This window comes from Micromys minutus, assembly GCF_963924665.1.
Source record: "Micromys minutus genome assembly, chromosome: 12".
Lineage (NCBI taxonomy): Eukaryota > Metazoa > Chordata > Mammalia > Rodentia > Muridae > Micromys > Micromys minutus.
This window is the reverse complement of record NC_137981.1, coordinates 55006396-55023692: the sequence shown is the minus strand read 5'-3', so window position 1 is coordinate 55023692 and position 17297 is coordinate 55006396. Positions and strand designations below refer to the sequence as shown.

Below are 17297 nucleotides of genomic sequence, written 5' to 3'. Positions count from 1 at the left end.
CAGAGAAGGAGAAAGACAGAGAGACACAGAGACAGACAGAGAGACACAGAGAGAGAGACAGAGAGACACACAGAGAGAGAGGGGGAGAGAGACAGAGGGAGAGAGCAGAGCACACAAAGGTACTGCTAGGTAGTAGAAGGCTCACTTAAGAGTGTGAGTGGATCCTCAGTAACATCAACAGGGTTGGATGGACGCACACACTACAGAGCAACACATACACACAGAAAGAGAGAGAGACCTTTGCTCCCCAGTGAGTAGGAAGGTGACTAGAAGCTGCAGTCCCAAAGGTTTAGTGAAGGTTGAATCTAACCCATTTTATGCACTTAGTTTCAGAGATGTTATCAGGTAAAATCGTGTGGTCACCTGAGACGGGATGGGACAAGGTGACTGCTCACTCAAGCAGCACATCATTCAGCCAATTTCCCAGCATCCCTTGTGTCCACTCACACCACTGTATCCAGGCAGTTCTGCAGAACACAGCCCCTCTTCAGCCCCAGAAGATATACAAATTCAATTCCTCAAGCTTCTCCTTATGATTACCAGTTCTGTTAATTCATTTCCAGCAAGATTATCAACAGAGCCTGAGCACTTGGTGACTCAAAGCCAAGCTGCAGGCTGCAAGGACATTGCCAGGACCTCCAAGCCACCAGCCAAAGCTGCAGTTTCCAAGAGTCCCAGCAGATGGCTCTGCACTGGGGCAAAGAGAGCAGCATGGGACAGAGCCTGTGGAAGCAGTTCGACCTCTGACAGACTGGCCTGGTGCTTCCTCGGTTGAACTGCTACAACACTGCTGTCTGCAGAACACGAAGCCAATTATCAGCCAAAGAGCCAAACTGAGTCCAAAACGAGGAAACAAGGAAAGCTGAAGTGAAGACAAGGATGTGGGCCTGCAGCAGACAGGATTCACTCACAAACTGCAGTTCATAGGCACCAAGTCACGGTTTCCTCGTTCTCTCTCGGTCTCCCCACCCTGAGCCACCACCTGAGACAATCTCTCATTATCCTGCCTGTCCTGGAGCTTATGTAGACCAAGTTGGTCTCAGCTCACAGAGATCCTCCTATCTCACATCCCAACTGCTGGGGCTAAAGTTGTATGCCACCGACCTGGCTCCCTCATTAATCTTTAAAAGACCTGAGTGGTCTGGGCATATACCCCCCAAAGATGCTCCACCATGTTCATAGCAGCCTTATTTATAATAGCCAGAAGCTGGAAAAAACCCAGATGTCCTTCAGTAGATGAATGGATAAAAAAATTGTGTATATTTACACAATGGAGTATATTTACACTCAGCTACTAGAAACAATGACTTTATGAAATTCGTAGGAAAATGAATGGAACTAGAGAATATCATCCTGAGTGAGGTAACCCAGTCACAAAAGAACAGACATAATATGCAGTCACTGATAATTGGGTACTAACCCCAGAAAGCTCTGAATACCCAAGAAACAACTCACAGATCTTATGAAGCTAAAAAAAAAAAAAAAAAAAAAAAAAAAAAAAAAGACCAAAAAGTAGAAGCCTCAGTCCTTCTTAGAAAAAAAAAAAAAAAACAACAACAAGTGTTTAACACCCACTCAGAGTGGGGTACACTACACCTTAAATCCTTAATAACTCAAGAGCTAAGAAGATAGATAGCCTTGTGGCAATTTTTGGTATTTAAAAATCATTATGTTCAATCTATACACACCAAGAAAACTTTGACTATTTTCATGTTACATTTAGTTTTACATGTACTTTATGCTTATGGTAACTAGTAAGATTTCAATGCATACTATCAAACCTTTAAAAAAAATCAAGTACTGATGACAGAAATATATTCAGATAGTTTTATCCCAAAATGCTCTTAAAAATCTGTACATGTATCTCTCTTTTTTAAAAAATAAAATTGCAAGGGAAAAAAAAAGACCTGAGCGGGCTAGACCAGAAAGCCCAGGATCTAATAGCAGACAAGCTCCGGACTGGATTCACAAGCAGGTTTGTGCTTACGTTTGCTGAAGGCTATCCCTGAAAGACTATCAAGAAGGCTGAAGGAAGATGGGGGAAGAGTTCTGATTCAGAAGCCAAATAGGGAGGCATCACCTTTAACCCAGCACGCAGGAGGCGGGAGCAGGAGGGACCTAAGTTCAAAGCTACAAACTACAGAGCAAGTCCCAGTTACAGAGCTATGGCACTCACTAGGCTGAAGCTCAGCAACTATCCGTTGTGGGTTTCAGCAACAAAATCCTGACAGACTTGGTCACTCCTAAACCACAGCACACAACTCCATGCTAGTCTCTAGGAGTTTGGGGAAAGTATAGCAAATGTAAAAGACACAGGCCAACCGAAAGGAACTTTAAGAACATGCCCATTTTTTGTTGATGGGTTGTTTCAAATTACAGCAGCAATCCTCCACCCCAGCCCCAGGACTGGCTGTTTCTTTACAGTGTGCCAGGAAGTGTGCGACAGACGGCGTGTTACACTTTGGTAACTCAGGTTAGCTTTCTTTTTTTTTTTTAATATTTATTTATTTAATGTATATAAGTACACTGTCATTGTCTTCAGACACACCAGAAGATGGCATTTCCATTACAGATGGTTGTGAGCCACCATGTGGTTGCTGGGAATTGAACTCAGGACCTCTGGAAGAACAGTCAGTGTTCTTAACCTCTGAGCCATCTCTCCAGCCCCTCAGGTTAGCTTTCAATGTGCTGCTTCAGTTAAGAGGCTGGCATCAACCAGAAGGAATGGCACAGACTGGCTGCTACAGAGATGTCCAACACACATCAAACCAACCTGTGGATGAGTGAGTAGATAGACGCGAACAGGAACCAGTCGGCTCTGCAATGACAAACATTCGACGCAATGGGTATTGTAAGGAACGAGACAAATCAGGAGACCCCTTACTATTTGTTCCTATTTATAGTTTCTTCTTGCTGTGGTGTTCGGGCAGGCCCTGAACTCAGTGTGTAGCCCAGGCTGGCCTTTAACATGCAGTCCTCCTGGCTCTACCTCTCCGTTGCTGGGATTACTTGTATGTGCCACAACATTTGACTTCTAATCTTGCTTCCTAATGACTACATCTATCACGCTGGAGCGACTCTCAGTAACATGTGCTTGCTTCACACAGCACATGCCCAGGTCAGCTGGCCTTCTGTTACCATCCTGCAGAGAAGCCCAGACTCCCGCCACAGCTTTCTTCTCATCACAGTGCAGTGGGCCAGGACGGCAATGCTGACCTAGAATCTGCCACTGGTCCTTCACACCATGAAGTTCACGCTGGCTCAGCCCAGCCTCTAACAATGCCTCCAGCATAGCACACTTTTGTAGCCAGCCTTGTCTCAGGCCGTCATACAGGCAACATCCGGAAACAGCAGCTGCTCTGTCAAACTTAAAGCAGATCACGGAGTTCAGCAATGAAGCATACGAGGCCTAGGAAGCTGCATCTATGACATCTCTAACACGTGAGCACATCAGAGACCTTGAGGCGGGAGTCGCCTACTCGTTGAACAAGTGGGAGGGGCCAGGAGGGATCAATCAAGGGGGCAGGAGTTAAGAGCAACACTGAACTCATTTCCATTCATAACTACAAAGCTAATGCAGCCTAAGAACAGTACCTGCTTTAACACGTCTACTTGAAGTGTTCAAAAGCTGATGAGGCCTGTGAGAGGGGCACAAAGCAGAGGGGCAGCCTCCAGGGAGAAGACGAACGCAAAGACCACACGCAGCACCGAGAAACCGCCGAGACGGGTCACAAGGTACCAGCCTGTGGAAGAGCGAGGCAGGAGGAATAGAACTCAGGACCAGCTGCGTTACAAAGGTCCAGCCCTAACAGCAAGCCTCTTTTTCCACACAGCTCTACTGCCTAAAGCCACGGCATCGTCAGACTGGCACAGGCTCTTCTGGCTTTCCTCACACTTTTTGGTTACTTTACAGTCTCAGCTTTACACATGATATATTTATATTATTTACTCATAAGCAATCTTACGCCTTTCCAGGAAATCTGTGCTTGGTGCAAAAGAAATGCATGATTACTCCATGTTAAATGGTGTCACTAGAGCTAAGGAGACAGTGTCTGAGGGCCTGGGGCTGGCTCCGCCTGGTAAATCACTATGCAGCCTGCCTTTCCAACGATCCCTTTAAACACCCACAATTCTTGCTTATTAAACTCATGACTCCTGGCAGCTTCAACTCTTCCTGTGCGGCCATGAATGAAGCTCATTCCCCAATAGTAACACTGATGAAGGAAAACCACGGAACCAGCCAGATACACTCTGGTGAAGCTGTGAGGTCTGTCCTGACTGACTCACCGTCTGGGCTGCACCGGCTATCTTAGAGTAGGGTGCAAAGGAAATACCGCATAATGCATCTCTGAGGAGTGAGCCTTTGCAATGGCCTCTCAAGCTTCCCAGATGACAAGGGGTGAGGGCTCCCGGAGGCAGCTCCTGCCCAGCTCTCTTCTCTGCATGAACAGGCCAGGCAGGAAACTGTGCTAAAGTCAGTCTGCGGGGAAGGCGTGCTATTCCCCAAACACAAGTCTCCATGTTCAATTCCAGCACCAGCCAGGACATCAGAGGACAGTGGGAACTGGCCTGGAGTCACTAATGTTTTCTAGGACTTGCCGAGAAACCGGCGTCCCTTCCACCGCAGCCCAAACCTCAAACACCACAGGACATCCCAAGGGTTTGGTGAGTGGCCTAAAAAGGCCATCTTACTGTTTTTTACAATCTAAAATAAAGCCGAATAAAGAAGATAGGTAAACAGAAATAACTGAGACCAAAGATTACCTGGAGCAGTGGCTCCCAGCCTTCCTAATGCCGTGACTCTTTAATACAGTTCCTCATGTTGTGGTGACCCCCAACCATAAAATTACTTTCATTGCAACTTCATAACTATAATTTTGCTACTGTTAGAGAAAAATAATAATGTGGGTATTTTTGGAGACAGAATTGCCAATGAATGGGACCAGGACCCATAGACTGAAAACTGCTGATCTAGAGGTTTCTGCTTCTGGGAGGGCTCCTGCCAAAATCAATCCCTACAGATGACAACTATAAACTCTGGACAAACTTTAAAGATTCCTCAAAGAGAGGCTGGAGAGATGGCTCAGTGGTTAAGAGCACTGGCTATTCTCCCAAAGTACCCAGATTCAATTCCCAGCACCCACATGGCAGCTCACAACTGTCTGCAACCCTAATTCCAAGGGACCAATCTGTCTCTGTCTCTCTGTCTGTCTGTCTGTCTGTCTGTCTCTCTCTCTCTCTCTCTCTCTCTCTCTCTCTCTCTCTCACACACACACACACACACACACACACACACACACACACAGGGAGCGGAGGGGGGGCAGACCACCAATGTACACAAAATACAAATAAATTATTTTAAAAACATAAAAACTCCTCAGAAGAAAATGAATGACGATGGAAAGGAGCTGAGATTTAGGCAGGGTCATGGGCTGATAATGCTTTGCTCTGAGGTGAGGCCAGACCTGGCTCTAAAGGGTAGTTGGGGCACTGAGGGAAAACCCACAATCTTTCTGTCCTGAGTATCAGGAGGTTTTGAGGATCTCTGAAAGGACAAAACAATAAATACAGGGATAAGGAAACTCAGTGTGTTGAGTATAAACTACCCAACTCCTGCCCATTCTCTGACCCCTGCAGAACAGGCCAATATAAACTCAACAAATACTGGGGCACCCATCCAACAGCCAGAAACTCTCCCTTTGTGTCCCAGATAATAAGCCACCCCCTATACTTTCAAAAAAATTTTTTTTTCAAGAAAACTAAGCCATGGCCTGAGATAAACTACAGAAAACCAAACATGAAGGGAAAGCTTGGAAGCAGCTACAAGAAGCTAACATGTACACAGGTAAATGGTGTGAGAAGCCAAGACAGCACATCCAGGCGGTACAGGCATACAGGTGTCCCCGAACTATCGACAGCTCGGCAGTAGACTGGACACCCAATTCCTTGGCATAGAGATGCTCTTCTTTTTAAAATTTCCTTTGCAAAGATTTGTTTTATGCTATGCATGCTTTGCCTGAATGTTATGTTGGTGCACCACATATGTCCCGGTTGCCTGCAGCAGTCAGAAGAGGGTGTGGGATGCCCTGAAACTGGAGTTATGGATGGTTGTGAAGCCACCTCGTGGGTACTAGGAACAGAACACAGGCCTTCTGCAAGAGCAACAAGTGCTGAGCCACCTCTCCAGCCCTTCTTTGATTGGCATTAGGTGTCTGTCCATCACCACCTCTCAATCCTCCTACACTTATATGGAGGGTAGCCCAGAATAGCACTGCCCCTCTGCCCAATAGCTCTGGCCCTGGGATCCTCTTTACAAAGAGTGTGGGAACCAGCTCCACGGACAGTGGCCATGATGGTCACCTTCACTCCATCATGATGTAATAAAGAGTGGAGACTTTAAAATATAAGACCTACCACATTTCCCCCACTAAGATAATCCCTCTCCACTCAAGCATCTGTGGCTCATAGGCGTCCACAGCTAACAAAGTGCCCAGCACTCTCTGCAGCTGCATAGATGCTCCTGGGTTGAGTCATTCGCCAGTATGCTGACTTAAAACATCTTCCCTGGAGGTATAGTCTACTAGACTGCCTGGGAGGCTACTTTTACAAAGGACCTGTTAACTGTAGCACGAAGAATAGGTTGTGTTGGCATTAGGTGGAATATCTTTGAGCATTACAGACAAAGCCTTGTTGGCACTGACACCTTCACCAAGAGGGCCAGCAATTCCAACTGCTGCTCAAAAGACTTGCTTCCCTTAAGCAGAAAACACAGTAAAAGTATTTAGTGACTAGAACTGAAATTCTCTAACTTGAAACTCTTTCCTTTTAAAAATAACTAGAGAAGACTGCATGCTACTACAGAAAGTATGTTTGGACAGCCCGTTTGGAGAAATTCTGGCTTTTCCAGCTAAGTATCATATTACTGCAATGGGTGCCCAGAAATCACAGGAGCCACTCGTTTCCCAACAGATTAAAGAAAGGATTAGTTCTGGCAAGTTTGCTGGTGGATTTCAGTCATCGCTTACTAGAAGCAAGAAGCCAATACTGTTCCACCGTCCACTGTATGAGCAAGTGTGTCTCTCACATAACAGTACATTTTAGAACAACTCAACAACACCCATGCCTTCGTCACTGTTCTTCTGCTGTGAAAAGATACCATGACCAAAGCAACTGCATAAGAGAAAGCACTCGGCTGGGATCTTGTTGACAGTTTCAGAGGGCTAGTCCACTACCATCATGGTGGGGAGCAGAGTGGCAGGCAGGCACAGTGCTGGATAAGTAGCTGAGAGCTATGCATAGATGGACCTAGTGTGGGCTTTTGAAACCTCCTCCAATAAGGCTTCACTCCTAATCCTTCCCAAACAGTTTGCATTCATGGGGAAAGGCACCACCTATATGGGTTTATAGATAACTAGATAAATGTGCTATACCAGCATGCAAAAGGCCCTGGGCTCAAACCCCAGCACCAGGAGTGCATACATGCACACACATGTACATATGCACGCACACACAGAGGTACACGGATATTCACCTCTACTACAAGTAAGGGAGCAAAAGTGATAAAAACTAGAGAAGGCATTAAAAGTGAGGTTCTATTCCGCACAGTAAAATGCACTACCCATTTTATTACCATGATGGGGACACCAATGTCTGGCCACAGAAGGTCCTCCGAGGGCGGCTTGGGAGAGTTCCACACCACCACTGCCTTGTTCAGGTAGGGGAGGCCATTGAGTCTCTCCAGGGAGTTCATGAGCACTTCCTCCCGCTCATAGGTCAGCATCACAACTGTGAACTGCTCCCGCTGGACATTGCCTCCAAGTGCTGCCTGGAACTCCTTGCCAGAGCCCCCGGCCCCGCCACCGATGGGCCGAAATCCAGTCCCTGAGCCCAGGAATTTGGCCTCAGAGGGCAACACAGGATCAAAGGGTGTATGTGGGAAAAGATGAAAAGGTCCGGGTGCAGAGTTCCAGCTACGGTAACAGTCTGTGACAGTCAGAGTGAAATTACGGAGGTATTTAGGAGAGGCATAGGGCGGTTCTGTCTCCACCGGCCCCAAGTCCAGGTCCCCATTGTCAGCCATGTTGGGGTCAGTTCCAGCTGCTTTACCTGAACGATGGGGGATCTCAGCTGCTACCTCTTCCCGGATGGGAGCAGCTGGGATCTGAATTCGAGTCCTAATCATGGCCAGCACGGTATTAAAAATACTGTCAGCGGTGGAGAAGTAGGTCTCCCAGAAAAAGCGGCCTTGCCGCCTCATAGCCAACAGGTCACTGTCTGACAGACTTCGTAACAGGAAGTGCACCTCTGTAACACGAGGCTTGGGGACCACCAGGGCAGCCTCATTCCACTGCAGCATGTCGTGGTACGGGAGCTGCACCTGCTCCCCGAGGACAACAGGCACAGCCCCCACCTCCAGGGCTTCGAAGAGCCGTGTGGCACACCCGGATGAAATAAGCAGGCGTGGGTCCCCGGGAGTGATGATGAGGGCGAAGGTGGAGAGCTTCAGTAACTCTAGTCGGTCTTCCCGCTCCCCACACAGTGCCCACTCAGTAGGCAGACTGGGCTTCGGCTGGTTTTTGCAGGTAAATTCTACCAGCACCTGATCTAGCTTGCTGTCCTGTACAGCCTTTAGGGTGGCAATGATCCGATCATCATAGTCGGCAGGAGGGTCTCCTTCCATTTCCTCCTCAAAGGAACGGGCCTCCTGAAGGCTAGATCTCAGAGACTCAATCTTCTCGCCCTGGAAAGTGAAGAGATACTTCCGCTTAACTGGCACCTGCGGTGGGATTTCCATGAAATTGGGTTCAGACATGGCATGGACAAGTGGTGGCACGACCAAGTCAAAGCCAGCCCTGTACTGGGCAGCATAGAAGGTGGACTGGGCCACCATGGCCCGGCCTGTACTGACATTGTACAGGGAATTCTGTGTGTCTGACTTCCGGGACAGGTTGATGATGACATGGTTGTGTCCATCCGTCCTCCAGTGTGGCAGAGAATGCAGCTGCTTTTCAAGGTCGGCAGGCCGTAGCACAGCGGGCTCCTGCATCTCTCCCACTAACACCACATACAGGCAGGCGATGGCTGCATTTTCTGTAACATAAACGTTGGCTCTCACGGTAGCCTGGAAAGCCTGCTTCACCAAAGGGTCCAGGTAGCTCCCAAAGGCAAACTGGTCACTGTCATAGACATAGACGGGAAAGCCAGACGTCAGAGGACAACGAGAGTAATCAAAGCAGTTGTGTAGCCGGCAGCTCCGAGTGGCCTTGGGGGGTGGCAGGCCAGCATCGTCCTTCTCGGGGAGCAGTCGGATGGGCAGGGACAGTTTGGGCTGGTTCTGGGCCATCAGCTCCTTGTAGGAGTGCTCTGTCTGGCTGATGACATTCTTGAGCTGCAGCAGGTCCTGCTTCGCGTTCTCAATGCTCTTCTTGCAGGTTTCGATCTTGAGGTTTAGCTTGGCAATTTCGCTGTTCAGCTCCTGCCGCTTGGCTTCTAGCTGTAGAAGCTCTTCGCTCACAGACTCACGGATCCGGCAAAGATCTAGGACGTGCTTTACCTCACAGAGCTCGTTGCCAGCCCGGGGGCCAAAGATGCGCTTGCCAGCCTCATCGGCCTCATCCAGAGTGGTGAGGTAATAGTGAGCAATGAGGGGGAAGAAGACCAGGATGATGAACAGCGTGAGACTCAGCCACGTCAGCCGGATGCGGTTGGACCAGCGCAGCATACAGGTCTGACCACCATTCCCCACTCCCCCATTCCGCAACATGGTATAGCCTGTCATGAGTTCACTGTGGCTCTCGCCCACTCTGGTCACGTTGGATCACTTGCCATAACCATGAGTCTGTTTGACGACAAAACGCAGCCTCTTTTTCACACATAAGTTTCTGGAAGAATCAGTGTGCTCCCTGCACAAGGCACCAAATAAAATGGAAATTTCATTTTCCTCACTGTGACTCAGGTCTCTAACCCTAGTCAGGCAAATCCTAAGTATCGGCTGTCGTCATCAAATAGAAGAAGGTACCACATTGCTGACGGGATGAAGAGGAAGAGATCCACAGTGTTAAAATCCAGGGAAAGAGCCCTGGACTCAGAGGGCCCACTGTAACTGCCATAGCTTTCGCTCTTTGCTTGCTAGCCAATAGGCACTGCTCCCGTTACGCAGTGACAGGTAAGAGCAGCCGGCGGTTTGAAATACCAGCCCCGGCCTCCATGTCATTACCAACAATCAGGCCTGCAAGAGAAGAAGAATCCTGTAAGTTTTGAAAAGCTTCCATTCCAAGCTCCACGCCATCCCCTCCCCCGGCACAGCGGTTTCTACCTGAGAGCCAGGCACCCCCATGAGATGAAGAGAAGTAACAGCACCTACCCGGTCCTCCCTAACATCAAAGTCTCCTTTTGAACTTAGCAAAAACAACTGCAAGAAGCCCAATTTGTTAAATTTAGAGTTGAAAGGAGCTAAGAGAACTCTTTTGAACTTCACCCAGGAGTAGATAAAAGGTATTTTCCAGTTTGCCTCTATTTATCTTCCATTAGCAGACATCAGGCACTCCTTAAAATAGCAACAGTAACTTGGTCTTTCAGAGAAGACTATACTTAGAAATGAGAGGTATCATCCTGTATCCTGCAGGGACAGACCTGCGGCCAGCCCTTATCCTCAGTGACCTAATCTGGTAAAGTGGATGTAGGTACATGCAGATAACACAGTATTAGTTATTGTGCTGTGAACATACGCAGAGGACATGAGGTACCAAGACACAGTACCGACACAGTACCGACTCTGCTTCCCAGTTCTGTTCCCTCACCAAACTCTACCAACCCAACATACAGAAGCATCCTACCTACATTCCTCTCAAACTGGACAGAGTTACAAGGCAAACTTGTATAGAGTACATACATACATACATACATACATACAGTCCATACTAATCTATGCCCACAAGGTACTCCAATTTTATTCTTTCACATCTTCACACACACAAAATACATTCACAGCCAGGTAGGGTGACAAACACAGCCATTCTAACTGGCACTCAGGAGGCCCAGGCAGGAAAGTCTTGAGTTCAAGGCCAGCCAGCGCTACACAATAAGATCCACCTCAAAAGAAAGGAGGGAGAGAGTGTGTGTGTATGTGTGTGTAAGACTACATGTACTTCTGACAGTCTAGCATATGTCAAAAATAATTCTAGCATGGTAATAACCCTTGACCTCATCAAACTTTACTGAGTCTAAGAGACAAGATGTAACCGCTGAGGAGAACTTCCATCTTGTACAAATTTCAAATTCAGTGCCCAGGAGGGAGGGGTGGGAGGACAGAAACCTCCTGCAGGAGCACTCCTCCAACTGCCTCACAAAGGCTCCAGATGTGCAATGGTTAAAGTCTCATAAGATCTCTTCTGATCTAAGGTAAAAACAAGAGCTGAGGATTTTACTAAGGGTTAAGGAGAGCAAGTGATCAGGGTAACAAAAAGCAAAACGTTTATCTTTGAAATAGTAAACGTGGATAATCTGAGCTTGTTAAATAGAAGCCCAGCAGTTCAGAGTGCTTACAGCTCCTGCAGAGGACGCTTCCCAGCAAACCTACCAACAACTGCAGCTCCAGGGATGGCAAAGCCTCTTGCCTCCACACACTTGTGTGCACAAACACACACACACACACACACACACACACACACACACACAAACACACACAACAAAAGGGCCAAGAAACTTTAAGGAAAGCAGATCTCCGAGTTTGAAACCACCCTGGTCTACACACTGAGTTTTAGGTCAGATAAAATAAGTAAAATCGTGCCTCAAAAAATAAAAATAAACCTTCAAACTCAGACGAGTAACTTCTACTCAACATTCCACATCAAGACCTACACTTCATCCTTTGTTTTGCTTTCAGACAGGGTCTCACTATGTAGACCAGGCTGGCCTGGACTCACTATGTAGACCAGGCTGGCCTAAAAGTCATCGATCCACCGGCCTCTGTCTCCCAGGTTAAAGGTGTGGCCACTGCCAGATTCATGACCCGCATTTCTAAAGCATCCATGTTATCCTTTTATTCAAATGTTTGTGCTCCTGCCGTCCCAATGAGGACATAAGGAACAGACCAGAGGGAAGAAAGGCGGACTCCAGGCCCTGAAGCCGGGCCCTTCCCGCTCACCCTACCTGGCAGCAGTCTTCCTTTCCCTGGCTATGTAGTAGCATTAAGCTTCAACACAGGACTTCTTCAACCAGTGGACACCAGAGCTCGCTCTCCTGGTTTAAAAAGAAGACAGAAAGTGACGATTTGAGAAGTTGTTAAGGACTTTAGTCAGTCTTTCTGAAAAGGCTTCCCTTGCAGATCCGTCAGTCATAGAGCATACTACCAACAGAGCTGTTTGGAGTCAGCGGGTACTGTGGGTACTACAGTTAAGCACAAGGACGATGGGAAATTTCTCACAAGCAAACTACTTGGGCAGCTGTTGCTTGCCGATGGGCTTGGCAGTGTAGAACAGGATGCCGTAAGATGCAGGCCGTGTACTCAGACTTCAGAAGGACACAGGAGCTCTTTGGAGGTGAGGTGATGCTTATAACTAGAGTGGAGTTCAGGTGAGGAGCATCAGTGTGAGCCAGGTGTGCAGGCACACCTGTAATCCCACTTGGAGGAAGCAAAGGCAAGAGGAGCTTGGGTTCAATGCATTTGGGCAGTAGTACTCCCAGTGCACCCCACATACAAGCAGAGTTGACATCAGAATAAATGTTCTAATGGAAACCAACACTGATTCTAAAGAATTTCATTGACTAAGTTCTATCTCATTCACCAGCACAGGCAGAAGAGCAACCAATGGCCACTAGTGTGGATCTTGCCTCCTAAACAGCTACTTAGAGTTTGCAAGCATAAAAAGAAAAAAACCAACCCCTTAAGCTAGCTCTCTTGTAATCCTCCCATCGAGAAATAAATGCCCCACAACACTTACACAAAGTGTGGTTTTAGGGCAAGTACACTGTGCACCTTGTAATCCTCACCAGCCACAGCATTACTGCCTGCCAGCCTGCCTGTCCCTGCCTATAATGCATCCTTCACACTGAGAGCTAGAGGCAGCTTCTCTTCCCTTCTCAATGCATTCAAACAGTGTTATTGCTGCCTTTCAGTTCCCCCCACCTCGTTCTGTGCATACTGTGCATATCTGGTGTTCTGTTGGAAATGCTCGGCTTTTCCTGCTTAACTCTCCTGCTTCAGGTTCCGTTTCTCTGTGTAGCCCAGGCTGTCCTTGAATTCACAGACACCCCCCCCCCAATGCCACCCAGCTTAGGCTCACTTTCTTAATGCGCTCACTTTTGAGTTGTCTTTTGTAGTCCCTGACACTGACTTCCTGCTATTAACCTACTGACTTTCTTCTTCTGTTTCTTCCTTTTCCTTCCCCCTTTCCTTTCCCTCCCCCACCCCTTGCCTTCGAGTTTCTTTCTCGCCCGCTTCCCACACTCAACCCCATTCCCTGAGAGCAGGACCCTTTCACTCCGGCCTTGCTATGTCACCACCGTGTCCACTTCAAGTTCATGAATGAGTTGTGTCACTGACTGCTGCCCAGTCTCTTCCCTTGGTTTTTATGGTGGGACATTTTTAGTACCCACCCACACCTTTGACTCATGTTCTTTTTCTGTCTTGGGGACATCCAGTCTTCCTCCTACCTCATACTTAAAAAGGATTCTAGAAGGCTCTCGGCATCATGTTAATGAATCCATCTGCTTTCATGACGCCTAGCATTTCCTACCCTCAGATCTTCTAGAAGCAACCCTCAACACTCACCTGGGGCTCTGCACCACAGCAAGGTCCTCCAGCTCCCGATGGACCTGCCTCTCCCTGAGGTGCACCAGGAATTCCTTTTCCAAATAACTTATTCTACCCATGATTCCACATTCCTCCAGTCAAACAGTGTGCTGTGCTCAGGAAAGACAGACCTCAGAACAGCCAGGCCTAGACGGAACCTCACTGTCAGATGCTCATTTTAACATCAGAAAAGCAGCAGTACCTTTGCTTGGACGCATTATAAAACTCAAAGACTGTACGTAAGCGTACACTCCTGAGTACGTCATATGAAAAGTTAGACTGCCTACATGGCTCAGTTACTCTTCCATCCCCAGCTCCTACACCTGCGTCAGGTCTCGAGCAGAATTGTGCCATTTTTAATTAAGATCATAATCACAACAATATACTTGCAATATGGTTTGGAATAGTTTTCACACTTACCCCTTTTTAATTAATATTCTGCCTTCACCTGGTCCTAGCCCACAGCACCCACACCAACTCACCCTATACATTACTGAAGTCGGTACGTGCTCCGGCTTGACTGTCGCTGGCCCATCCAAGGTCTCTAAGCCATTCCTACTGTGCAGTCTACTGATGCCCGTAGCCCATCTCACTTTCTCCCTACCTTTCTATCTTAGTATTTAGCAACAATTCATCTGTTAACTTGGGATGATGGCAAGTGCCTGCTACCTGGACACTGTATAGAGACTCTTATCTTTAAAAAATTAAGAAAATAACAATTTTAATATAATACCAACAACTAAACCACCTGTGGTCCTAATGCCCACCATGCTCTCACCCACAAGTGTAACACAGCAAGAGGGCATTTGCACAAGCCAGCACTGTGTTTTGTGAATGTTCGACCTCAAAGACTGTGAGCAAGCTCAAGCCACCCAAGATTTCAGGAGGATGAGGAAAGACTTCATGACATCTAACTGAGGTGCTGGGGCAACTGAAAGCTGCTAAGATGGAGACCAGGAAAATGGCCTTGGTAAGTTGCCCATGCTCTAGCGGGTGGCCCTCCACCCATGCACAGGGCAGTACTGACTGGACTCGAGGTCATAAAAAGAGGACATGAAGCTGGAAGAAGAATGTGGGGGAGTTGGATGGGTAGTAGGGGGCGGATAAGTTCAAAACACTGTACACATGTATGAAAGAATAGAAACTGAGCTATAAACCTCTATTTTCTACAGTACTTAACCTCAAGTGTTTGCGACAATAGGAGACTGACTACTATGGCACTGTAAGTAAACTACAGATGGCTTACAGCACATAGCACAGGGGCTCTTCTCCGACTGTAGGTCACTAACCTTTCACAGGGTCACCTAAGACCATGGGAAAACATGGATATTACACTATGATTTTAACAGTTGTAAAATTACAGTTACAAAGTGGTAATGAAAATAACTGTATGGTTGGCGGTCACAACATGTATTAAAGTTCCTCATAACAGGAAGTACAAGTACTATACCATTTTACAGAAGGAACTTGAGTACCTATCTTATCAACAGATCCTAACAGTCCCTCTCATACTAAGGAGAACTGTACTTTATCTACATTCTTTAATGGCTACCCTTCAAATACAAAGTATAACGTTGGCTTAACCAAGCCAAAGGTTTAGTGTTGCTTCGGACGGCTCCTTCGGCTCAGAACACAGCAAGGTAACCTGCATCAGGCACACGGTGATCCACTTTAGTCTTAGCCTCACAGGCCTCAACGGGCTCCGGCTGGTTTAGGTTTGCTCACGTCCTTGCCTGTTTCTTTGCTTACAATATTCTGTTCCTCTCTGTGCTTCATTCCTTCCTGCTGGTTGTCATTTTTTTTCCCCTCACACACAATTTTCCTTCTCCGCCACACTTGGAGAACCCTCTAGATTTATCATTGTCATCACAACGTGAATGTCAGTCCATCTGGATGTGTAAGGCAATTTGATCCCACTGTCCGGCTGGGTGTGAATTCTCTGTATTTTTTTTTTTATATGGGGTGGGATGTGGGGTACATACGCATATTCAGAGGCCAGAAGTTGACCTTGGGTGTGTTCCTCAATCTGATCTTACTTTTTTGTTTGCTTACTTTTGGTTTCTAGACAGGGTTTCTCTGTGTAGACCTGATTGTCCTAGAACTTTGTACACCAGGCTGGCCTCCAACTCACAGAGATCCCCCTGCCTCTGCTTCTGAGGGCTGGGGTTAAAGGCATGTGCCACCATCACAGGGCTCCAATCTCACTTTTAAAGAGGACTCTTACCAACCCTGGAGCTTACCATTAAGCTGTACTGACTGGCTGGCCCCAGGGATTCTCACACCGCCTCCCCAGCACAGACACATGCCACTGCGTGTGGGTTTTACGTGAGTGCTGGGAATCAAACACCGGCCCTCCTGCTTGTGTGGAAAGCACTTTACCAACTGAAAAATCTCCCCAGGCCCACACTCTGCTGTTTGGAAATCTTTTAAAAGTGTTTACTTGTAGAGTTCTTACTGGAGAGGAATCGGTTTTGTTTTGCTGAAGACTCGCTGAGCTTTCAGAATCTTAGAACTCATGTGGTTAACCTAGAAGTGTTAGAAGTGTATTAATTGCAGTCTCTGGATATAGCCCGCCCCTGTCTCTCCTTGAGTCTCTACTTGGTGCCTGTCAGAGCCTATTCCAGCCTCCAGACTTCTCATCTCCTTCATGACTTCCTCTCTGCCCTTTGTGCTGCCTTCTGGCAATTTCTCCCTATCTGTCTAATTTAGGAGTTGAGAAACTTTCAGCAAAGGGTCAGACAACTAATATTTTAGTATGTGTGGAGGTCACATAGAAACCCACAGCATATCTTAGTCTTTTTTAAAAAAGGCGCAGGGTTCTGGAGAAATGGCTTGGTGGTTAAGAGCATCTGTTCCTCTTGCAGTAGACCCAGGTTCAGTTCCCAGCAACCACATGGTGGCCTAGAACCCAGTTCCAAGGGATCTGATGCCTTCTTGGCTCCAGGATCTATGGCTCCAGGCATGAATGTGGTATACACATAAACACATATAGGCAAAATGTTCAAATACACAAAGTAAAACAAATCTTCAAAAATTTAAAACAACACTTTTAAAATGCTGTTCATTCTTACATTGAAAACGATAAAAAGCTGGTTACAGTGACATATACCTTTAATCGCAGTATCTGGAAGACTGGGGTTAAAGGCCAGCCTGGTCTACACAGTAAGACACACACTCTCTCCCTATATATATAGATCTCTCTCTCTCTCTCTCTTGCGCACACACACACACACAAACGTGCACACACATTCATCATTCTCTCCCACCCTCTCCCTCCCCACTTCCTCCATCCACATCTCCCTCCCCCTTCTCTCCTCTTTTTTCCTCCCTTTATCTCCCCCCCCACCCCCACGTGCTTGAGCCAGAAGCCAGATGCGCCCATAGGCATGATTGTCAGTTCCTTCCTCTGACTGGGTTTAATTCTGACAGCCATTTCAAGTCTCCAGAAGCCCCAGAAGGTCGGGAAGTCAAGTACCTACTCCTTGTCTTCCCTGGCTGACTTGCT

The 17297-nt window shown here is 47.3% G+C and overlaps 1 protein-coding gene across 3 annotated transcripts in view; it reads right to left on the bottom strand.

Annotated features, from left to right (window-relative positions):
- The window catches only part of EXTL3 (exostosin like glycosyltransferase 3), a 42973-nt gene that overhangs the window by 14652 nt on the left and 11024 nt on the right, over positions 1-17297 (bottom strand). For 2 of the 3 annotated variants that reach the window (XR_013975281.1, XM_080926574.1), the window contains exons 2-3: positions 12151-12240; positions 7631-10228 (exon numbers count right to left, since the gene is read on the bottom strand). Coding sequence is in view for 2 of the 3 variants with exons in the window: in XM_080926574.1 (XP_080782700.1) it covers positions 7631-9778 (2148 nt within the window). In the remaining variant the exon portion in view is untranslated. Of the gene's footprint in view, positions 1-7630; positions 10229-10363; positions 10495-12150; positions 12241-17297 lie in introns of those variants that run through there. The other variant, XM_080926575.1, reaches the window with a different exon arrangement.